Source organism: Xyrauchen texanus, chromosome 49 (assembly GCF_025860055.1).
Source record: "Xyrauchen texanus isolate HMW12.3.18 chromosome 49, RBS_HiC_50CHRs, whole genome shotgun sequence".
NCBI classification, from domain to species: Eukaryota; Metazoa; Chordata; class Actinopteri; order Cypriniformes; family Catostomidae; genus Xyrauchen; species Xyrauchen texanus.
Genome location: NC_068324.1, coordinates 20625807 through 20651059, shown reverse-complemented (window position 1 = coordinate 20651059; position 25253 = coordinate 20625807). Strand labels below are relative to the sequence as shown.

General features: G+C 37.2%; 1 protein-coding gene across 3 annotated transcripts in view; it reads left to right on the top strand.

Annotated features, from left to right (window-relative positions):
* The window catches only part of LOC127640301 (serine/threonine-protein kinase BRSK2-like), a 292226-nt gene that overhangs the window by 178848 nt on the left and 88125 nt on the right, over nucleotides 1-25253 (top strand). For all 3 annotated transcript variants that reach the window (XM_052122748.1, XM_052122747.1, XM_052122746.1), the window contains exon 5: nucleotides 16158-16274. In XM_052122748.1, coding sequence (XP_051978708.1) covers nucleotides 16158-16274 — 117 coding nt within the window. The remainder of the gene's footprint in view (nucleotides 1-16157; nucleotides 16275-25253) is intronic.

Here is a 25253-nt window from a genome sequence, read left to right as displayed (position 1 = left end):
GATGATATTCTTCTCACCACAATTGTACAGAGCGGTTATCTGAGTTACTGAAGACTTTGTCAGTTAGAACCAGTTTGGCCATTCTCTGTTGACCTCTCTCAACAACAAGACATTTCCATTCGCAGAACTGCAGCTCACTCGATGTTTTTTGTTTTTGGCACCATTCGGAGTAAATTCTAGAGACTGTTGTGTGTGAAATTCCCAGAAGATCAACAGTTACAGAAACACTCAAACCAGCCCATCTGACACCAACAATCATGCCACAGTCTAAATCATTGAGATCACATTTTTCCCCATTCTGATGGTTGATGTGAACACTAAATGAAGATCCTGACCCGTATCTGCAGATTTTATGCACTGCTGCCACAGGATTGGCTGGTTAGATAATCACATGTATGATTGTTGGTGTCAGATGGGCTGGTTTGAGTATTTCTGTAACTGCTTGTATTGATCTCCTGGGATTTTCACAGATAGTTCAGGAAAAACACGGTTCCTTTTATACTTAGTAATAATGCCATTTCAAAACATGTGACGCATTCACAAAGGCCAACGCTGAATAGAAATGAACAAAGTCTCAGCATTTCTAATGAAATTTCAGCGCATGTACACACAGCTGTTCTCACAATAATGCTATAGTTTATATGTCATTTATTGCACTCTGTTTCTGGCCGTCTATCGTAGCCTGACCGTAACGGTGGATAACATAAGTAATCCCCGCTGTTGAATTCTTGCCAATAAGGTGAAAAGAGCACACAAACAAATTATTCCAAGCTTTTTTCAAACAGATGTTCCTGAATCAATCCTTCTGTAGGCAGCCGATGGAAGGAACATCATCTGGGACTGGAGCGCTTTGCGAGTGGTTTTTGGTCATAACATTGCTGTTTTAGATAAACCTTTAGTTCAGCTTGATTATTAGGATAACCATTATCTCCTTGATATATAAGTTTAGGATCCAATGTCTCCTAAGTCATTTCCTTAGTCTGGAGCCCTGATGTACATACTGTATATATTACCATTGTACATGCCAAGAAAACAGTGAATTAGTGATCACGTTTCTTTTTTTTTTTCATTATATATTTTATTGCATTTGTTATGCTTTATATTGTTTGTACTTTAAATCAAGGAACAGACCATTTTTGTGAATTTGCATAAAAGATGTCCTTAAGAAATGTACAATTTTATTAACTTAAAGGGGTCATGACATGAGAAACCAAATTTGCCTTGATCTTTTGGTATATAAGAGGTCTTTGTATCATTAAAACGTCCTGCAAGTTTAATATTTTAAGACGTCCTCCCCATTCTAAACTAATCATTTATTTAATCAAGCTCAAAATACAGCTCGTTCTGGATTCATGGTTAGAAGTGACGTAACAGCGTTTGCATATGACCGCCTCCAGCACAAGATAACTACGATTTAAGCGCAAGACAACTACGCTCGTTTCGTATCGCCGTGCACCTCACAAGTGTTCAGTCGATGGACAGCGAGCTCTGACAGAGACTACTTGTGCACAGGAAAATTACGATGCCACACAGATGTGCTGTTCCTGGCTGTGGTCAAACAAAACCTCTGAATAAGCTGCCGAAAGATCCAGACGTCAGGGAAAAATGGATGCAGTTTATTTTTTGCGGACGTTCCAGTCACGGCAGTGTTAACTTAAGCGTTTGTTCTGTACATTTTAAGGATGACTGTTTTGAGAACAAATCTCAATATGATGCTGGCTTTGCCAGAAAACTGTTGCTCAAAGATAAGTCCGTGCCGACTATTCTGGGAACAACGACGACGCAAACTGTAAGTAATCTATTTTAAACTTTAAACTACTTTTTAAAGCGCAATTTCATTCATTATGAATAATCACAGTGTTTTTACTTAGTTTACTTGCATATTGTTCTGGCTGGGGCGTCAATAATTGATACATAGGCACTGACGTTAGCCAATCATAACAGTGGGCGTTAACACTGAAGTCTTAAATGGAAAACGCCCCCAAAACAGACTGTTTGAATCAGAGGATGAGAAACAGGGTGGGAAAAGGTCATAAATCACTAGATTTTAAAAGTTTTTCTTAAAAAAAAATATATTAATACTATAATTGCACCTAAGGGAACATAATAATACAATAAAAAAAACCATGTCATGACCCCTTTAAAGGTGAAGTGTGTAACTTTTTTTTATGTCAAAATACGTTCTACTTCCCCAGTTTATTGTTCATTGACAACTATAAGTAAGTCATTTGTGGGTTTACTTCCCCCAAATGTATAAACACTGAGCCTCCCAGTCACTTTGAGTGGCCCGCTCAGCTCCACCCATCGCTTTGTAGCTCAGCCTATAGTGTGAGTTTGGGCATGGCGACTTGTTCAGCTGGCAGAATATGAACATCAATGGTGTATATGGTTGTACGGAGGAAAATAAATAGAGCTTTTCTACAGATGTTAAAGCCAACATTCGAAGACTTGCTAAAAGACACAGAGAAAGAGAACGAGAGTAAAACAAGTGTTAACATTGGCGTGGCATTTACCAGGTGGAGGACACACACAAACACACACGCCACCAATGATGAGATTGCTCTGGCTAAGGGGAGCGGCAATAATGAGATCACCACGCACGTCGCTACTACACCGCCTCCTCCCTGTCAACAACAGTGATCTCGCCTAGGGTGCCAAAATGGTCAGATGTGGCACTGTCGTTACACTTAATAGTTACCAGAACCATCCTACCTCTTGTGCTCGATCCCGCTCACCGCACACCCAGCTGCTCTTCAATCCGGTGATGCTATCAGATTCATCTGCCACGCTTTCTGCCCAGTGTGTTTATGTTATAGTGGTCTTGTTGATTATGACATTAAATGTTTATCACCTTTTAGTATGGCCTATTTGTTCATTGGGAATCAGAGAGTGGGAAAGGGCATGAAGAGTCTGAGGGGTAATGCCAAAGGTTGTTTGAAAAGATACTTTATTTTTGTAATTCCGTTTGGTTCTACTAGTAGTGCAGAAATTACACACTTCACCTTTAATGACAAGTTCAACAAGCTTTAACTAACATTGTGCATTTGTATTGCCAAAGTATTTACATCATCCAATGGAAATGCAAATAAATGAAATGCAAATATAATGTGTAATAAAGCGTCTATACTGTGGTAGAATTTGAGTAAACAAGTGTTGGGCTGGTTAGGGTACTCAAACAAACAGAGTAATGTTTTAATAGCTCCACAATGTCAAAGTGTTTACATTTTTTAAGGAAATCAACCCACCAATGGCTAACTTAAAGCTGTCTCTGCATAATAAGATGGGATAGACAAAGTATTTTAGCACAGATATACATTTCACACTTCAGCTTTAAGACAGAAAAATCTATATATATTGTAAAACATGCATCCAAAAAGTCAAGATAGCCACCTTCTTCACACTTAATATATTAGAGGTGAACCGCGAGGTGGCAAGAGCTCTTTCCTCTTATGCTCGTTTAATTCATATTCATACCCCGGGGCTTTCCATTATAACCATATCAAGATATCAGGCTCAAGCTCTCTTTTTTCTCTCAAAAGCTGTGCGAGGCAAGGCAAAGTGAGGCACATCACCTCTCATAGTTTCTCTTCTTGATTTATGATCAGAGTTCTGGTCCTAAATGCTTTTTTGGAGGGTCTGGATAGAAAGGGGGGAGTTTGCCTTCATGACTCAGACCATGTTATATTCCCTGTTCTCCTACAGCGGTCACAGTTGGTTTGAAATCATAATGCATGCAGTATTGCATGTCTAAATTGTGAATTTGTATGTCCAATTCATCATCTTATAGTATATGCTGAAAAGAATGACTTTATCAATTAACGATGAAACTACATTTTCTGACACAAAACGGAAAATGTAAATAGTTGATGTGCTGATGGCAATCAAAAACTCTGTGTCCATTGGGATACAGTGTGGCATTTCAGTCAAACTGCAATAGTTGACTATTGTCGAGGAATTCGTAGTCATTTCATTTGAGAAAAATCAGACAGGGATTTTTGGTAGCTTGTACTATTTTCGTTTGTTTTCGATAATTGGTCCTGTTTGCTTCATTTGAAGCACATAGTTTGGTTATGAAAATGAAAAAGGCGAGGGCATAACCAGAGACATGCTGTATAATGAGCACAAATATAATTCACTTGTTCTTTTTCTAACATCGTTAGGGAATATTGACTATTCAACCACGTTGTCATTTTAAATCGAATCTTTTGTTCTGAAAATGCCTGATTGCTCTGGAGGAAACAATTGGCCAAACATGAAGTGCAATAGTGTTTAATTAATGCCTTTGAAAAGTCAATGCATTGTGCTTATTCCATGCACCTACTGTAGGTCCTCCTCATAATTACGACATCCAGTTGATTTGTCTAATTAATTTTGAAAGACAAAGGAAGATTTTTTTCTTAATACTAACAAAACAAAGATTATCTGACAATCTAAATGATTAGTATTTTCTGGCTAGTTTTGTAGCTGTTCTTTATCAACAGTCTACAAGCTACATTTTAGTCAACATGCATGATAAAAACTTCACTGTCAACAATACCAATTGACTTCCACCATAATTTCTTTTATTAAAACATCCACTTTCCCACTGGTAAATATTCCCTTATAAAACTATAGTTCCAGTAACACAAATTAACCATAGGTTTGCAGCAAATCAATAGTTTTACAAGGGTTGTGGTGGCGTTCATGCATGCTGATGTCATAAATACGATCATTCCGATGACTTAAAGGCAGAATCATCAGTTAATTTGACCTCTAAGAGACTGAGACAAGGGACAAAAGGAGCAAATCCACTCATTGAGTAGGTAAGAGTGTAATCAATCTATCTATTTAGAGATAGAAGAGTGGTATTATAAGTATTCAGTGGAGCAATGTGGCCTTGTACACCAAACACACATCCACTCACACACACATTTACATTTCACACAGACACAGATAAGACGAAAGAATTCCCTTGTAGAATCCCACTTCAGATGGTAACACAATGGTAATATCATATGTAACAAGGTACTGAAATATTACCATATTCATGTGGTATTTACAGCCACTAAGAATATGCTGGGTGTTACCATGATACACACACACACACACACACACACACACACACACACACACACACACACTTTATATACTATTTCTTTATTTAAGGGTTTATAATGGGGTTCATTAACAACTAAAAAAAAGTTATTAAATGCATTTTTCTGTAAATCATTTATATGTGATTACATTAACATTAATCAAAAGGATGACTTTCATGAAATACTGTTAAGCGTTATTAAGTGTTATTAAATGGTTCATTATTTGGCAAGTATTGCATGAAAGTCACCTTTTTATGCGTCATGTTATAACTGCATATCAGTTCTTTATTATGCATTTGTAAATTAATTATTAGTCATTAAAAATCCCTTTATAAACCCTTAACAAAGGGAACATTAATGTAAAGTGTTGCCATTAGTACTCTCTCAGAGCTTTCATTTTAAAAAAGCATTAGCAAAAGGTGTGTATTTGTATTTTAAAAGCATTTACGGCTTATCTACGCTTCCAATGAAATGTTTGGACTTTTTCATTCATTTTTGAATTCAGAGAGAGCAAAGATATGCAATATAAAGGGGGGGACTACACTACAAAATAAACTAACATAATGATAGTACAATATAATGGAATAAACCACAAAACAATTAAGGAAATAGCATACAAAACAGTCTGTTTTTCAAATCTCACTCTCACCCTCATAATAACACACACACTTTCATGCACACTATGTGGTTGTCATATATGATAAATCACATACACACAGTGATCTCAGATCAGTAATAAACCTCTCGTCTGAGCACCTTTAGTGTGTCGTCTGAGCCCTCAGTCTCTGTATGGGGCAGTCTCTCATCCCCGGATCATTTCTCAGAGCAGCAGACCTCCAGTCAAGCAGCATTCGGGCTAGTATGAGCAATGCCCTCTTTCATGCTGTCACATTTCTCCAGCTATTTGTTTAGTTGTGATGTGACTGAGGGCCATCTGTCCCCTCTGATCTCATGCTGGGACAGTCATGAGGGTATAATGGGAGAAAAATTTACCCAAGTTTCTCCTTTTCCGCTTCCGTTTTTTTAAAAATAAATGAAAATCGGTTTCTCTGCAAGTATTTTGTCTATTTCATGTCAGTTTTGTGTGTTTTCTTTTTCATTCTCTCATTGCCCCCAACTAACATATCGGATGTGTTACTCTATCATTTATCACCTACTGTATTTCTTTACTTAATTATTTATTGGTGGCATTTTTACCTTAATGGGGGCTTTTTTCTAACCATTTGAAACTGTTTAAAATATGTCTCATTCATTTATATCAAATACATCATTAAGAATTTATTTAAGAATTCATTACCCTAAGAATTAAATCAAAATGTAATCATATTCTATGCCATGGTATGCAAAACTAGGACTATAATAGAATATTAAGACCTATATCAGATGTTGCATTTATAAAACAGAACTGTTCATTGCAAGGGCTTTTTATTTTTTTGCATTTTTAATTTTGTGGTAATTTTAAAAAATTTTGTGGCATTTTTGCCCCAAGCACCCCCTACATTTCTGACGCTGCAACAAACAATGTTACCGTGATTTTTGTTTTTAGATTATCCCCTGAAATGATGTGATCGCTTCAGAAAATGTGCTTTTCATGTCGCATTTGCTTTTAGGACCTTTCGGTTAGGTTTAGATTACAGTTTTAGGTTAAGGAGTTACGTTTCACTCATTAAAACCTCTATCTAATCTTCACATTAAAATCCTCATCTGATAGTCCTCATCCGACACCATTTCACCCGCTTTTGGCACCCCCACTGGGAACCTACAGCTAAACGTGCAACGAAGACCTAATAATGCATACAGTTTGACTTTAAGGTATCGCATATGAAAAATAAAACTAAGTGCACAATAAATATTATCCAAATATTTAATTAAAATTTTAAGCTACCAAAAAATGCAAACAAAGTTTGTTTTAGTTGGTTTCTCCACAATTTCTTCAGCCACAACAAAGATGATTTCTTACTGAATGCTTGCGTGCTGAACGATAGAAACTTTATATGGATGCAGGTTCTTTTATCAGGATAAACTGGCAGATTAACATGTAGACATATACAATAGATAATCCATGAGCATTGTTCTCTATATTAAAGGTGCACTCAGTGATTCCTGAGAAACACTTGATATTTGAAATTAACTGTCAAAAGAAACACACACCTCCCTTCGGTGCTCCTTTGGAAGCTCTGCCCTCAAAATTCATGCACGTGAGACAGTTTTATGCACACCAGCTCCAGACATTCACAACTCTCCTGCTACTAAATCAAACAGCAAATATGGGTTCTATGAACAGTGCGAAGCATAGCAAAAATTATGTTACCCACCTATAAAGAAGAAAAAGAGCAACTTCTGCATCATCTTCAAGCTTTTTACCTCTCAGAGGTCTCTCCACCGCTAAAAATACAGTATATACTTACAGTATATCAATCAAGAGTCAGATTGTACTGTATTTTAATGTCTTATTTGTTTTTAGGTTTTAGTTCCAATAATTGCCTCTGTTTTATCAGAATTAATTAGAAGGACATTTCTAGCCATCCACTCTTTGATATAATTTATACACTGTTAATTTGGAAAATTGTAAAATGTAGTTCTTGATAATGTCTCCCAGGGGGAGCATTTATAGAGAGAAAATCAGAGGCCGTAAAACTGATCTCTGTTGCACTCCATACTTAACTTTAATTTGATATAACAGTTCGTCATTTGCACAGACAAAGTGCTAGTGGTCCGAGAAATAGGACCTAAACCAAGATAATGCCTGTCCACAAATGCCAACATAATTCTCAATCCTATCAAAGAGAATGACATGATCTATGGTCTTGAATGCGGCACTAAGATCTAAGAGCACTAGAAGAGAAATACAGCCGTGATCAAATGTGTCATATGTATTTTGTTGGTTCATGTTTGTCATGTCTTTTATTTTGAAATTCTAGTTCCTGTTTCATGTCATGTGGTTCCCTTGTCATGTGATTTCATGTTTCCCTCCATGTTTATGTGTCTTGTTTCATTGGTTTATTGTCTTGTTATCTTGTATGGAGTTCTCAGTTTTTATTGGTTATCTTTGTTATGTGTTCTCCCATGTTCATGTATTTAAGCCTTATGTTTTCCTTTGTCCATTGTCAGGTATTGAGGTTTGTTGTTGAAAATTTGGTGGTTTGTTCAAGTTTATGTCAAGTCAAGTTTATCAAGCCAAGTTATTGTCAAGGACATGTTCATGTTTTATTTATGATTGTAGTTAGGGTTTGTGGATATACACATTGGAATAAATTTACACTTGGTTTCTTTACACATTTGTCATCGTCATAGTCATTGCCAGTGCCAGCAACAACGTTACAAAATGATAAGAGAAAGTCATTTTTAACTCTGATAAGTGCTGTCTCTGTGAAATGATGGGTCCTAAATCCTAACTGCAATTATTCATATATACCATTTCTATATAAAAATGAACATAGTTGGGAGTATAGTTCGATATAAATGGGAGATTTGATTACTCTATAATTAGCCAGTTCTACTGGATCAAAGAGGTTTGATAACTACCAGTTTAAAGGTCCTTGGGACATGCCCTAAGGATAATAAGGAGTCTCTTTTGGGGATTAAGTCAGTATTGGGTCTAACATACATGTTGTTGATTTAGATTTTTTGATATTTTTTGTTTGCTCTTCCTGACCTATAACAGCAAAGGACTGAAGCTGCTTGTAGGGAATCATTTTAGTGTTCTGGTAGCTGTGGCAGATGGATGCGCAATTACAATTTTGTTTCTGATTATTTCGATTTTATCTGTAAAGAATTTCATAAAGTCATTACTACAATGTTGCGATAGAATAGTTGGTTCAATCAAAGATTTATTCCTAACCAATTTTGCCACAGTACTGAATAAACACCTACGATTGTTGTGGTTATTTTCTATGACTATTCTCAAATATGCAGACCTGGCCATTTTTAGAGCCTGTCTGTAGTTAGAGACACTATCCTTGCATGAACCGCAAAATACCTCTAATTTTGTATTCTTCCACTTATGTTCCATTTTCTGAGCTGCTCTCTTGAGAACATGAGTGTGATCATTGTACTATGGTGCAGGATTTTTATCTTTAACTTTAATCAAACTGGGGTGACACTATCTAGAATGCTAGAGAAGACTGTATCCATATTTTTTGTGACAGCAAGTTCTTTTGAGATTTTTGGCATACTGAGTATTTGAGACAAATCTGGAAGATTTTTAGTAAAGCTATCTTTAGTAGTTGAAAGAATAGTTTTACCTGGACGATTACACTCCATAGATTGAGTGAGTTTTGGTAAATGCAGCATATATTTGACAAGGTAATGATCTGAGATAATATTGCTCTGTGGCAGAATTTTATTTTATCAACAGCAATTCCATATGACAAAATTATATCTAGCGTATGATTTTGGTGATGGGTTGGACCTGTCACATTTTGCCTAATCCCAACAGAGTTGAGAATAATTATTAAATGCTAATTCCAGTGTATCATTTTTGTTGTCTATGTGGATGTTGAAGTCACAGATGAGTAAAGCTCTATCCACAGCAACTACTAGATCTGACAAAATATCTGCAAATTCTTGAAGGAATTCAGAATATGGCCCTGGTGGTCTATATACTGATTTATTTTATTTATATCTGACGATGTCACATGAATCATTATCAGTTCAAAGGAATTAAACTTACACTCACCTAAAGGATTATTAGGAACACCATACTAATACTGTGTTTGACCCCCTTTCGCCTTCAGAACTGCCTTAATTCTACGTGGCATTGATTCAACAAGGTGCTGAAAGCATTCTTTAGAAATGTTGGCCCATATTGATAGGATAGCATCTTGCAGTTGATGGAGATTTGTGGGATGCACATCCAGGGCACGAAGCTCCCGTTCCACCACATCCCAAAGATGCTCTATTGGGTTGAGATCTGGTGACTGTGGGGCCCATTTTAGTACAGTGAACTCATTGTCATGTTCAAGAAACCAATTTGAAATGATTCGAGCTTTGTGACATGGTCGATTATCTTTCTGGAAGTAGCCATCATAGGATGGGTACATGGTGTCCATTAAGGGATGGACATGGTCAGAAACAATGCTCAGGTAGGCCATGGCATTTAAATGATGCCCAGTTGGCACTAAGGGGCCTAAAGTGTGCCAAGAAAACATCCCCCACACCATTACACCACCACCACCAGCCTGCACAGTGGTAACAAGGCATGATGGATCCATGTTCTCATTCTGTTTACGCCAAATTCTGACTCTACCATCTGAATGTCTCAACAGGAATCGAGACTCATCAGACCAGGCAACATTTTTCCAGTCTTCAACTGTCCAATTTTGGTGAGCTCTTGCAAATTGTAGCCTCTTTTTCCTATTTGTAGTGGAGATGAGTGGTACCCGGTGGGGTCTTCTGCTGTTGTAGCCCATCCGCCTCAAGGTTGTGCGTGTTGTGGCTTCACAAATGCTTTGCTGCATACCTTGGTTGTAACGAGTGGTTATTTCAGGCAAAGTTGCACTTCTATCAGCTTAAATCAGTCGGCCCATTCTCATCTGACCTCTAGCATCAACAAGACATTTTTGCCCACAGGACTGCCGCATACTGGATGTTTTTCCCTTTTCACGCCATTCTTTGTAAACCCTAAAAATGGTTGTGCGTGAAAATCCCAGTAACTGAGCAGATTGTGAAATACTCAGACCGGCCCGTCTGGCACCAACAACCATGCCACGCTCAAAATTGCTTAAATCACCTTTCTTTCCCATTCTGACATTCAGTTTGGAGTTCAGGAGATTGTCTTGACCAGGACCACACCCCTAAATGCATTGAAGCAACTGCCATGTGATTGGTTGATAGAGAAATTGAACAGGTGTTCCTAATAATCCTTTAGGTGAGTGTATATCCTGACCTTTGAGTGACACTAAAAATATTACTGTAAATTGTAGCAACACCTCGTCCTCTACCTTTCAGAAAAGGCTAATTTTTATAACAATAACCTGAGGGAGTAGACTCATTTAACCTGTTGATACACACCCCCTTTTTGAGCACAAATCATGAAAATGACATACCTGAACTTATATAGTTGTATTTACTGGACCCTTTGGAGTATAGACACAGTTGTAGTATCATTTGAAAGAAGACGCTTTGGGCTTCATTTCCCAAGTTTCAAAATTCATATATGTTGTTATTTTTTAAAGTTAGAGAATCTGAAGTTTAAAGTAACAGAAATATTTTGTGCTGAACATGTTTTTATAATCTAAATAAACAATAATAAAGTACCAAGACAACCCATAAATACAATGTTCTCAAAGCCACAAGTCTAAAGAAGTTGTGTCAAATTTAAAGATGATCTAACAAAAAAATGAGGTTCCTGAAAGATTTTTTCTCTGTAAAATCGCTGGAAGCGTACAGAGTAAAATTAAGGCTCCGCCTTTCAAGACGACACAAAATCTGACTGCACTGCTCGGCTATTATGAATAAATCTATGCCACATTTTAAAAAATAGACTTTGGAGAAAGGCTTGTTTTGTTTATGAGACTCTAATATATAAGATCATATACAGTTTTACAACATGAATGCTGCTCAGATTTCATAGTTTGTTGAAGAACGATGATGAAGGGTAATTCAGGCGAGATCTCATGTGAAACAATGGAGAATATATCAATATCTCTCAGATTTATCACTTTCATGGACAAAAAGTGCTATTGGTATGTCATGGACAATTAACCCAAATGTGTTGAACTGGATTCATCTGGTGACCTTGTTTTCATAACAAAGGTATGAAGTCCGTTTTGATATTGCATGATTTCATTTGTACGGCTGGCACAAATAACTAAATTGCTTTTTCTGGAGCATCGCTATCGTGAAACAGAGATCGGAAATCAATGTTGTACCCTTAGACCTTTGACAAGATGTATCATTTGTTAACATTAATTACATTTATAGATGGTAAATGATATAGTAAATATAAGCAGAGTGACGTCACTCCCGAGTGCGGTGAAATTGCGTATCAACAGGTTAAACTAATATATTCATCTGTTTTAATCCAGGTTTCAGTCAAACAGAGTGAATCCAAACTATGATCTGTAATAATTTAATTTACAATTAATGATTTGGATGAAAGCGATCTAATGTTTATCATACCTTTTATGATGTTTATCTTCAGTTATTTTCAAGTTTGTCATCAATAGAATTTTTTGTAAATGACTTATTGAAGGTTTTGTGTTTGGTAGTTCGGGGAACAGACACAATCTCTATGCGTTGTAGTTTGTGTGACCTGTGTAACATCTCTAGGCAGCTAGCAGATGTTCGGATTACCCAGTTTGTCTGCTTCCTGGCCTATTTGTAATGCTCTTAAGACTTTTTTGTTTGTTTGTTTGTTTGTTTTTGCATCCTGACATTATTTGCATGATAACTTTTATGAAGTAATTTCCCTCAATTTCTCTCAGGTGTCCTTGCAAAGTAACCACAGAGCAGATCAGCACATTTACTTTGAACTTTCCACTAACATTTACCAAGAAAGTGTCTGAATCTTCATTTTGAACATTATCTACAGTTTAATCATTTATTTATTGTCAAATGTTTTACATGCAACTGAATGCCACTTGCTTTCATATTTGTTATCTAATGCAAAATGTATGACATTCATACATTTTAAATCATAGCTAAATTCTCCAAATACGTTTAGGGGCCACTGTATGTAATTATTGCACATTTATAGACAGACAACAACATCCCTGATTGCAGGAAGCTGTGACAGAGGCACCCTTGACTCACTTGGCGCCCACCTGCTCCACAAACAGCTGCCAAATATAAAGATCTATACATTAACACCCCACTAAACCTCTCTGCTGTAATAAAAGACAATTGCGTCACAAAATAACGATTAAATATATCTGAATTGAGCATAAATGCACTTTATGTACTCGTGTTATTTGGTTTGCTGAGTGCGCAACTAAGTTATAAGGTTTTATGTGCCACTAGAGAACAGTTTGAATGAGATCTCGGATCTTATAACATTTCTGTAGGTTACTGCTGTGCTGTAGCCCGCGGCGATATCACAGTTTCCAATTCCGAGATCCTGACCTCATGTGTGGAAAACCCTCAGTAATAATGGGTGATGATCATGAGGTCGAAAAATATGATCACTTGTCTCGTTGTCCAAATTTTGTGAGTATATTTGAACAGACAGTGAAATGGCTTTCCAACCTATTGTACATATTTCAGAGTTAAACTGTATATTTTAGAGAAAAAAAACTAACATTTTGGACAGGATTTATTACGTATAGAAATTTTATTTATATACATAAATCATTGGATTGTGAAAAGTTGGCATTACATACAAGAGCTTACAGTCAATTGTGGATGACAACACTGTTCAAACTTAAACAGCCTAAGTGCCTTAAGCTGGAAATTGAATTTGTTTCAAGAGGCAGAGCAATTTATTACCTTTTGATAACATTACATAGACAAAGCTTTTTTTTCCCTTTAGAATAGCATGCACTTATGAGTCGTTCGCAATAAGACCACAAATACATAATTAGAAAGCAAATATCATCATTTTGATTTCATGTTGACTTTAAATAGACATAATGTATGTTTGTGTGTTTGAGGAAGTGAAATATATTGCACAACGGGAAGGATGTTTTTTTTCTATCTACAGTAAACAAACAGCATGCAAGAAAGGCGTAGTGCTGCTAAACACGTAGACATACATGTTCCGTAATTAAAATGTATCATAATTAGACTGCTGTGAACAGCATGTGATGTACTATAACATGTGCTGCCTGCTGTTTCTTTACATTGCAATAATGCAAAGCGTGTTCTAGCGCCTTCTGAGTTATCGGACCCTTAAAAGATTATAAGAAATTTAATTTAATGACATTTTTAGATTGAATTAATTTTTTGTCATTAATTATTTTGATTTATTTATTTTCATAATTTTTTTATTTAGTTATTTTATTTATTTACTTATTATTTTGTATTTATTATTGTTTATTTATTATAATTTTTACATATTTTTTATAATTTTTTTGTAAATGCTTTTTACCTTTTTTACCTGCCAAACCACGTCTCCGACAACATATACATTTTTACAAATAGATTAAGTAATCCTTTAACCAAAGGTTAAATAGTACAGATGTTAAACAGACACTATTTATTAGGTTTTTTATTGTTAGGCACACCGCAGCGAGAACCGCCGTTCTGATGGTATCATAAGCATAATCATAAAAACACAACATGCCACAACTAAATGCAGATCTCGATCAGCAAACAGCACTACGCCATACACATTAAAATTTAAAACTATCACTGGAAGAGTAAATATGCAATTTAAGACCTTACGACACACTGTGGGGAAACATTCGGTGCCTCTGCGCCATCAGAGACCAATAGAAACCTGATAATATCAGAAGCATCACAAGATGGTTTATTTCCACAGTCACACAAACTTGCAGTTTCTTTCCCCGTTTCCTTTGTCCATTAACATATAGGCCAGGGGCATTGAAATTAAACTCGCTGCTGTTCGATTAATAACCAGCCGAAAGGAAAATGTACCACCAGCCTCTGATCATATAAACAAACCGTTTCTGTCAGGGAGAGATTACGACTTCTGGGTCACGTTAACATGTCAGAAAGTGACTTCAAAGAGCTGTTATGAATGTTACCGGTGTGACAGCTAATAAACCCCACCTCTGCAATTTGTCCCTTGTATATCGTTGAGGTGCAAATCGCACATACTTTATTTTATGGTGGGGACATATGAGGTTCCGTTTTATACTGTAGATGTGTTTGTGTATTTTTGCTCATTTTATGTCTCATTTGTTATGACTGTCATGGCACTAGACACAGTTTAGATGTGGGCCTTTTCATTAGCCAATTCAGCTTGAGTGGGAAAAACTCACAGTATGACTGTGCCCACAATAGTTTAGTTTATTTTACTGTATATGAAACGACTTTGAAACTGTTTTGTTTTGCATCACATGAGGAAACGTCAGACAGCAAATCAATTAACAGGAACTTTTGAATTAATTTGGCTGTGATAGGAGGCCCAACAGAATTATTATTTAAAGTAGCTAGTTCGTGTCCGCCTGTGGTCAGATGGGTGTTTAACATCAGACACTGGCGCAGCAGGCATCTGTCAGCTCCTCCCAAAGGGTCTTGTAGACTGACAGCTATTAGAGAGAAGAATAGATAAAGAGACAGATAATTGGAAAATAAAATGAACACACTCATTTGCATGCTCAAAGATGACTTGATAATTCTGTGATTCAACATGTCCTTGATTATGATGCAAAAAAAATAATAATTTTAGTCTTCACATGCTATCGCAGAACAGTGTTGAGAGAAAATGTTACACTTTACATGTGTAATTATTATGGAGCAAAACTTTTGAACTGAAACCAAAATTTGGTTGTCTGTTCCTTTGCATGTTTATGAGCTCTGTTATGTATAAACAAAGCAATTTAACTCTAAACAATGGCAGTTAGCACTAAACATAACAAGTTGGCTCTTAACTAAGCTAGCTAACTCTTAACAAAGCAAGCTAACTCTTAACACAGCAAGCTAACTCTAAACATACAAGCCAGTGCTAAACAAACACGATAGCACTAAACAAAGGGAGTTAGCTCTAAACAACGCAAGTAGAGCTAAACAACAATAGTTAGCATTTTTAGCGCTAAACAATTCAAGTTAGCTCTAAACAATTCAAGTTAGATCTACACATTGCAAGTTAGCGCTAAACTCCATAAGTTAGTGTTAAACAATATAAGTTATCTATCAATGCAAGTTGGCACTTAACAACACAGGTTATCACTTAACAAAGGAAGCTTTAAGCAATGCAATTTAACTCTAAACAACACAATTTAGTGCCAAACAACTAAAGTTATCTCTAAACAATGCAAGTTAGCTATAGGCTAAGCAACGCAAGCTAGTGATAAACAATGCAAGTTCGCTCTAAACAACTACAGATTAGAGCAATTTAGTGCTAAATAATGCAATTTAGTGCTAAACAACACAAGTTAGTGCTAAACAACACAGGGTAGCATTTAACAATGCAAGTCCTACTGAGAAAATGTGTTAATTTTGTTTTCTGCCCTACAGTCACAGGGACCTGAAGCCAGAGAACCTGTTGCTGGATGAGAAGAATAACATCAGGATAGCAGACTTTGGCATGGCGTCCCTGCAGGTGGGAGACAGTCTGCTGGAGACGAGCTGTGGGTGAGTGAATAAGAGCAACATTACTGTTTAACACTAAAGATCAGAACCATCGCTGACTTCTGGTCAAACACACATTTTCAGTTATTCTGGATTTTCAACTGCGGTTCTAAGTGTTTGCACTTCCCTTAACTGACCTTTGATTTGACTAAACATATTCTTCATTATAGCCTTTAAATATATTTTAATGTGTGTTCTAAATATCCTTGAGATTAGTAATAGTGCACATAGCTAAGGGTGCAGATTTGGCTTGAACATTGTTTTGATTATTCCCCCCTGCACATAATCACCTCAGGCATGCAGGGTTATAATACCTAGAGAGCACTAATATCTCAAAGGCAGTTGCTCGCCTGGCTGGCTTATCTTTTTTGTGTCAATTTCAAAGGAGCGTGTCTTTTGATTGTATATTTTTGTATCAATTTTGTGCTGAATTAGTAATTAATTATACAGCATCATTGTGTGTTTCCTTTAGCGCTCTGTCAGTCACACACTGATATAAGGGAACAAACGTCACCTGAGAGAGAGGTCATTGTTTCATGACTTTCATAGGCAGGGTTGTTCTTTGATTCTAGACATGTACACTCAGGAGAAGTGTTACCTTGAATCACTCTATTACAATGTTCATAACATATTATCAATTAATTCTATTACAATGTTCTAGCCTCAAAAATTATGGAATACCATTTAAAAAAATCAAGAAATCAATTATAGTATCAATTTAGTCATTAAAATGTAAATAAGTTAAATTATTATGTTCCAAATAGATAAATAGTTAGACATAATTAAAATAGTTTTATTGGTTTAATAAAATTATATACATTATATTAATTAAAAAAGAAATTAATTAAATTATAAGTAAATAATTTTTCCAGGCATTTAGACAGACATACGTGTTTATTTTGATTAGTAAAAGTCTAATAATTTAAATGTACATAAAATAAGTTGATAGATTTAAAAAAATATATATTAAAAAAATATTATTATTTAAAATGTAACTATGTTAAATTATAATATATATATTTTATTAATTAATCAATAGACATATTTTGTATTGTTTTATTTAATAAAATTATAATAATTGAAATGCAAATTAACAAGTAAATAAAAAAAAATTCAAATTATTAAATAGACATACATATTTAAAATGGTTTTATTAGATTAATATAATTATATTAATAAAAATGTAAATATATTAAATGTAAATAAATAATTTGAATTCTATTTGATAAATAGACATATATACAATTTTTAATAAAATGTTGAAAATGTAGTTAAATGTAACAATATAATAATACATGAATTACCCTTTTTTAAATGCAACTTTTAAATAGAATTTGTTTAATCATTTGGCAATTGTTTTTCTTCAATCATTTGCAAACAAAGTTAAACAAAATATAATTGGGCAATGTGGGAGTGACCAATGAACGTCAACTGAATTTTTTCTTTTAAATGTGGTTAGCGCTCATGAAAACATAGTGCTCTCTTGTTTCACAGGAGCCTGAAGTGAAGAGGTAGGAACCCGACTCATTTATCGGCCTTTATGTTTCTCCTAATGTAATTATTTCTTCTTTTCAGTTACTGACATCACCCTCTACATATAGATATAAACTTTTTGTCTTTAATCAGCAGATACATTTTTCTCTACTTTCTGACCTTTAGAATGAATGCAATAAAATCACTATGGCAGTTGCCTTATGAAGGGTCACATCGTGTTATATAATATCAGCTTTGCTGAGGTCAAACTGGACCCAAAGTACCTTTGTCCAAACCTTTGTATACTTGTACGGAAGTGTGCTTGTGTCACAGTCACCACTGGTCAGGAAGTACAGGACTTTGTGTCACGCAGGAAGTCATCGCTGCCTCTCGGCATCATGACTCAAAATCAACTATCGGAATGAATCTGGATTTGTTCCGTCATACTAAAAATGAGCTGAAAAGCAGCTTTGTGTTGGTCTTTGGCTGCATGTCCTTGAACGTTCATGTTTATAATTATTTTTTAAAGATGTGTACTGTGTGTTTATCGTAGACATCTTACATCTATTAAGTTCATTAATATTGAAGATCAAGTGACAAGATCGATAGGAGTCAATATGAGCATATGAGTCAATATGCATATGAGTCATGCTGTATTTGTTCAGTGTGAGGTGACTCTCACTGAGGTGTTTTCTGTTTGTTGCTTCATGTGACATAATTAGTAATGATTGTAACAAAAAGAGAATTAAAATGTATATAATTAAGTTGGCTTGTGAGAGCCAACTTACTGAAATCCTATTTAAACTTATTATTAGTGGTGCTTGCAAAGCATCACTATTGTAATCTCACATACTTATTAGTGGTGCTTGCAAAGCATCACTATTGTAATCTCACATACTTATTATTATACTTTTTATTTTTATTTTTATTTTTATTTTTATATCTCTTAACAAAACTTCGGCACCTAACTCGTCCCGCACCGTTTGGCGTAGACCCACGAATGAGGTGTCAAATCGAACGGCCTATTGAGGACACATGTGCTATGACTTTTATAAGCGATCGGGGGTACGGTATTTGCCCCAGGGGCAAAAAAGCGGCCGAAAAATCCCATAGACTTAACATTGAGACAAACTTTGACGCGTCACAGCTCCAAGCGAGGATTTCGTAGAAACGTGTGATTTGCCACATTTGAAGAGGCTGGCAGGCTCTGTAAGAGCATACCTCAATATGGGGTAAAAGTTGCACCCCTGGGGGGCAGGAGCTGCCCAAAAATGCCCCAATTGACTTATAATGGTGTAGGACGGCCCATGAAATGAAAAGGCATAGGGATTTGTATTGAACATAGCTCTGGATCACAGTGTCATAGAGACGAGGGGGTGGGCTCATTTTACTCAGACAACCAATCAGTCTCTCTGGATCATTGTGAAGCTATCAAGCCACGCCCTAGCAACCATTAAGAGCACCTTAGCAACAAGTCCCATAGACTTCTATTGAAAAAGATCAAAGGGATATCTCCGGATAGAAGTGTCATAGAAACACAAGGGTGGTCTCGTTTGACTCGGGACAGCAAACAGCCAATCATGCATCACTTCAACACTTCCTAGCCCCTCCCTAGCAACCATTGTCGAGCACCTTAACAACCAAAATCCATAGAGGGATATCTTCCATTCTGAATGTCACAGAGGCATGGGAGTTGGTTTATATCATTCATACTGACAAGCAGCCTTTGGAGATTCATGATTGGCAGCTGCCAAGCCACTCCCTAGCAACTACACAGAGTACCCTAGCAACCGTTTAGCAGTAACTATATCTCTGCACCAGAAAATCAGAGAGACTTCTGGGTTGATTTATTTCAATCAGGATGGCAAGGAGACTTGATAAGTATCACTATGTTAACTGCCTAGCAACCAGATGGGGTTACCCTAGCAACCGAGTAACAAATCACATATCTCTGCATCAGAAAAACGTAGAGACTTCCGGGTTGACTTATTTCAATCAGGATGGCAAGGACACTTCATTAGTATCACTATGGTAACTGCCTAGCAACCAGATGGGCTTACCCTAGCAACCGAGTAACAAATCACATATCTCTGCATCACAAAAACATAGAGACTTCCGGGTTGACTTATTTCAATCAGGATGGCAAGGACACTTGATAAGTATCACTATGTTAACTGCCTAGCAACCAGATGGGGTTACCCTAGCAACCGAGTAACAAATCACATATCTCTGCATCAGAAAAACGTAGAGACTTCCGGGTTGACTTATTTCAATCAGGATGGCAAGGACACTTCATTAGTATCACTATGGTAACTGCCTAGCAACCACATGAGCTTACCCTAGCAACCGAGTAACAAATCACATATCTCTGCATCAGAAAAACGTAGAGACTTCCGGGTTGACTTATTTCAATCAGGATGGCAAGGACACTTGATTAGTATCACTATGATTACTGCCTAGCAACCAGATGGGGTTACCCTAGCAACCGAGTAACAAATCACATATCTCTGCACCAGAAAATAGTACTGACTTCCGGGTTGATTTATTTCACTCAGGATGGCAAGGACACTTCATTACTATCACTATGGTAACTGCCTAGCAACCAGATGGGGTTACCCTAGCAACCGAGAAACAAATCACATATCTCGGCACCAGAAAAGAGTACAGACTTCCAGGTTGATTTATTTCAACCAGGATGGCAAGGACACTTCATTAGTATCAATATGGTAACTGCCTAGCAACCACATGGGGTTACCCTAGCAACCGAGTAACAAATCACATATCTCTGCATCAGAAAAACGTAGATACTTCTGGGTTGACTTATTTCAATCAGGATGGCAAGGACACTTGATTACTATCACTATGGTAACTGCCTAGCAACCAGATGGGGTTACCCTAGCAACCGAGTAACAAATCACATATCTCTGCACCAGAAAATAGTACTGACTTCCGGGTTGATTTATTTCACTCAGGATCGCAAGGACACTTGATTACTATCACTATGGTAACTGCCTAGCAACCAGATGGGGTTACCCTAGCAACCGAGAAACAAATCACATATCTCGGCACCAGAAAAGAGTACAGACTTCCGGGTTGATTTATTTCACTCAGGATCGCAAGGACACTTGATTACTATCACTATGGTAACTGCCTAGCAACCAGATGGGGTTACCCTAGCAACCGAGAAACAAATCACATATCTCGGCACCAGAAAAGAGTACAGACTTCCGAGTTGATTTATTTCAACCAGGATGGCAAGGACACTTCATTAGTATCAATATGGTAACTGCCTAGCAACCAGATGGGGTTACCCTAGCAACCGAGTAACAAATCACATATCTCTGCACCAGAAAACACTACAGACTTCCGGGTTGACTTATTTCACTCAGGATGGAAAGGAGCCATGTATTGTATTACCTTGGTAACTGCATAGCAACCACATGGGCTTACCCTAGCAACCGAGTAAAAAATCACATATTTCTGCACCAGAAAATCGTACAGACTTCTGGGCTGATTTATTTATGACCATAATTTTTTTTCTTTTCAAGTTACAACATGCTGTTTGACGAGTTTTGCCACGGCAAGCACCACTCACATTTTCTTCAGGAAATGTACCTATCTAGTTAGTGGTGCTTGCAAAGCATCACTATTGTAATCTCACATACTTATTATTATACTTTTTATTTTTATTTTTATTTTTATTTTTATATCTCTTAACAAAACTTCGGCACCTAACTCGTCCCGCACCGTTTGGCGTAGACCCACGAATGAGGTGTCAAATCGAACGGCCTATTGAGGACACATGTGCTATGACTTTTATAAGCGATCGGGGGTACGGTATTTGCCCCAGGGGCAAAAAAGCGGCCGAAAAATCCCATAGACTTAACATTGAGACAAACTTTGACGCGTCACAGCTCCAAGCGAGGATTTCGTAGAAACGTGTGATTTGCCACATTTGAAGAGGCTGGCAGGCTCTGTAAGAGCATACCTCAATATGGGGTAAAAGTTGCACCCCTGGGGGGCAGGAGCTGCCCAAAAATGCCCCAATTGACTTATAATGGTGTAGGACGGCCCATGAAATGAAAAGGCATAGGGATTTGTATTGAACATAGCTCTGGATCACAGTGTCATAGAGACGAGGGGGTGGGCTCATTTTACTCAGACAACCAATCAGTCTCTCTGGATCATTGTGAAGCTATCAAGCCACGCCCTAGCAACCATTAAGAGCACCTTAGCAACAAGTCCCATAGACTTCTATTGAAAAAGATCAAAGGGATATCTCCGGATAGAAGTGTCATAGAAACACAAGGGTGGTCTCGTTTGACTCGGGACAGCAAACAGCCAATCATGCATCACTTCAACACTTCCTAGCCCCTCCCTAGCAACCATTGTCGAGCACCTTAACAACCAAAATCCATAGAGGGATATCTTCCATTCTGAATGTCACAGAGGCATGGGAGTTGGTTTATATCATTCATACTGACAAGCAGCCTTTGGAGATTCATGATTGGCAGCTGCCAAGCCACTCCCTAGCAACTACACAGAGTACCCTAGCAACCGTTTAGCAGTAACTATATCTCTGCACCAGAAAATCAGAGAGACTTCTGGGTTGATTTATTTCAATCAGGATGGCAAGGAGACTTGATTAGTATCACTATGGTAACTGCCTAGCAACCAGATGGGGTTACCCTAGCAACCGAGTAACAAATCACATATCTCTGCATCAGAAAAACGTAGAGACTTCCGGGTTGACTTATTTCAATCAGGATGGCAAGGAGACTTGATTAGTATCACTATGGTAACTGCCTAGCAACCAGATGGGGTTACCCTAGCAACCGAGTAACAAATCACATATCTCTGCATCAGAAAAACGTAGAGACTTCCGGGTTGACTTATTTCAATCAGGATGGCAAGGAGACTTGATTAGTATCACTATGGTAACTGCCTAGCAACCAGATGGGGTTACCCTAGCAACCGAGTAACAAATCACATATCTCTGCATCAGAAAAACATAGAGACTTCCGGGTTGACTTATTTCAATCAGGATGGCAAGGACACTTGATTAGTATCACTATGGTAACTGCCTAGCAACCAGATGGGGTTACCCTAGCAACCGAGTAACAAATCACATATCTCTGCATCAGAAAAACGTAGAGACTTCCGGGTTGACTTATTTCAATCAGGATGGCAAGGACACTTGATTAGTATCACTATGATAACTGCCTAGCAACCAGATGGGGTTACCCTAGCAACCGAGTAACAAATCACATATCTCTGCATCAGAAAAACATAGAGACTTCCGGGTTGACTTATTTCAATCAGGATGGCAAGGAGACTTGATTAGTATCACTATGGTAACTGCCTAGCAACCAGATGGGGTTACCCTAGCAACCGAGTAACAAATCACATATCTCTGCATCAGAAAAACATAGAGACTTCCGGGTTGACTTATTTCAATCAGGATGGCAAGGACACTTGATTAGTATCACTATGCTAACTGCCTAGCAACCAGATGGGGTTACCCTAGCAACCGAGTAACAAATCACATATCTCTGCACCAGAAAACACTACAGACTTCCGGGTTGACTTATTTCACTCAGGATGGAAAGGAGCCATGTATTGTATTACCTTGGTAACTGCATAGCAACCACATGGGCTTTCCCTAGCAACCGAGTAACAAATCACATATTTCTGCACCACAAAATCGTACAGACTTCTGGGTTGATTTATTTATGACCATAATTTTTGTTCTTTTCCAGTTACAACATGCTGTTTGACGAGTTTTGCCACGGCAAGCACCACTCACATTTTCTTCAGGAAATGTACCTATCTAGTTATTATTATTAAGTTGGCTTGTGAGAGCCAACTTACTGATATTGTACTTAAACTTATTAGTGGTGCTTGCAAAGCAACACTATTGTAATCTCACATACTTATTATTCTATCTCCGTACAAAACTTCGGCACCTAACTCGTCCCGCACCGTTTGGCGTAGACCCACGAATGAGGTGTCAAATTGAACGGCCTATTGAGGACACATGTGCTATGACTTTTCTAAGCGATCGGGTGTACGATGTTCGCACAGCGGATGAAAAAGCGGCCAAAAAAGTCCCATTGACTTAACATTGCGGAATGTTCAGAAATTTAAATCCCAACTGACCTTTTCACACACACAGACAAAAAGGGCCTGTCAGCCCTGCATCTCTCCCTCTCTCTCTCCTTCAGAGGATTTATTTTATCAAGCAGCCAATAAGTAATGACCTAAAATCTTCATAGCCACACCCTAAAACATGCTAAAAACATGCTAGCATCATGCTAACAAATGCTAGCATCGACTAGCGAAGTGCTAAAACATGCTAAAAACGTGTTATCATCATGCTAACAAATGCTAGCATCGATTAGCAAAGTGTTAAAACATGCTAAAAACATCCTAGCATCATGCTAACACGTGCTAGCATCGTCTAGCGAAGTGTTAAAACATGTTAAAAACGTACTAGCATCATGCTAACACATGCTAACATCGCCTAGCGAAGTGCTAAAACTTGCTAAAAACGTGCTAACATCATGCTAACCCATGTTAGCATTGCCTTGCGAAGTGCTTAAACATGCTAAAAACGTGCTAGCATCATGCTAACACATGTTACCATCGCCTAGCGAAGTGCTAAAACGTGCTAGCATCATGCTAACACATGTTAGCATCGCCTAACCAAGTCTTAAAACATGCACCTAGCGAAGTGCTAAAACATTCTAAAAATGTGCAAGCATCATGCTAACACAAACATAACACCTAGATGCTACCATAATGAAAAACACATGCTAGCAACATTCTATAACCATTATTTTATTTCTTAGCTACATGTTAAAAAATTGTACTTGACGAGTTTGGCCACGGCAAGCACCACTCACATTTTCTTCAGGAAATGTACCTATCTAGTTATTATTATTATTAAGTTGGCTTGTGAGAGCCAACTTACTGATATTGTACTTAAACTTATTATTATTATTATTAAGTTGGCTTGTGAAAGCCAACTTACTGAAATCCTATTTAAACTTATTATAATTATTATTATTAAGTTGGCTTGTGAGAGCCAACTTACTGAAATCCTATTTAAACTTATTATTAGTGGTGCTTGCAAAGCATCACTATTGTAATCTCACATACTTATTATACTTTTTATTTTTTAGTGGTGCTTGCAAAGCATCACTATTGTAATCTCACATACTTATTATTAGTGGTGCTTGCAAAGCATCACTATTGTAATCTCACATACTTATTATTATACTTTTTATTTTTATTTTTTATTTTTATTTTTATATCTCTTAACAAAACTTCGGCACCTAACTCGTCCCGCTACCGTTTGGCGTAGACCCACGAATGAGGTGTCAAATCGAACGGCCTATTGAGGACACATGTGCTATGACTTTTATAAGCGATCGGAGTGCGGTATTTGCCCCAGGGGCAAAAAGCGGCCGAAAAATCCCATAGACTTAACATTGAGACAAACTTTGA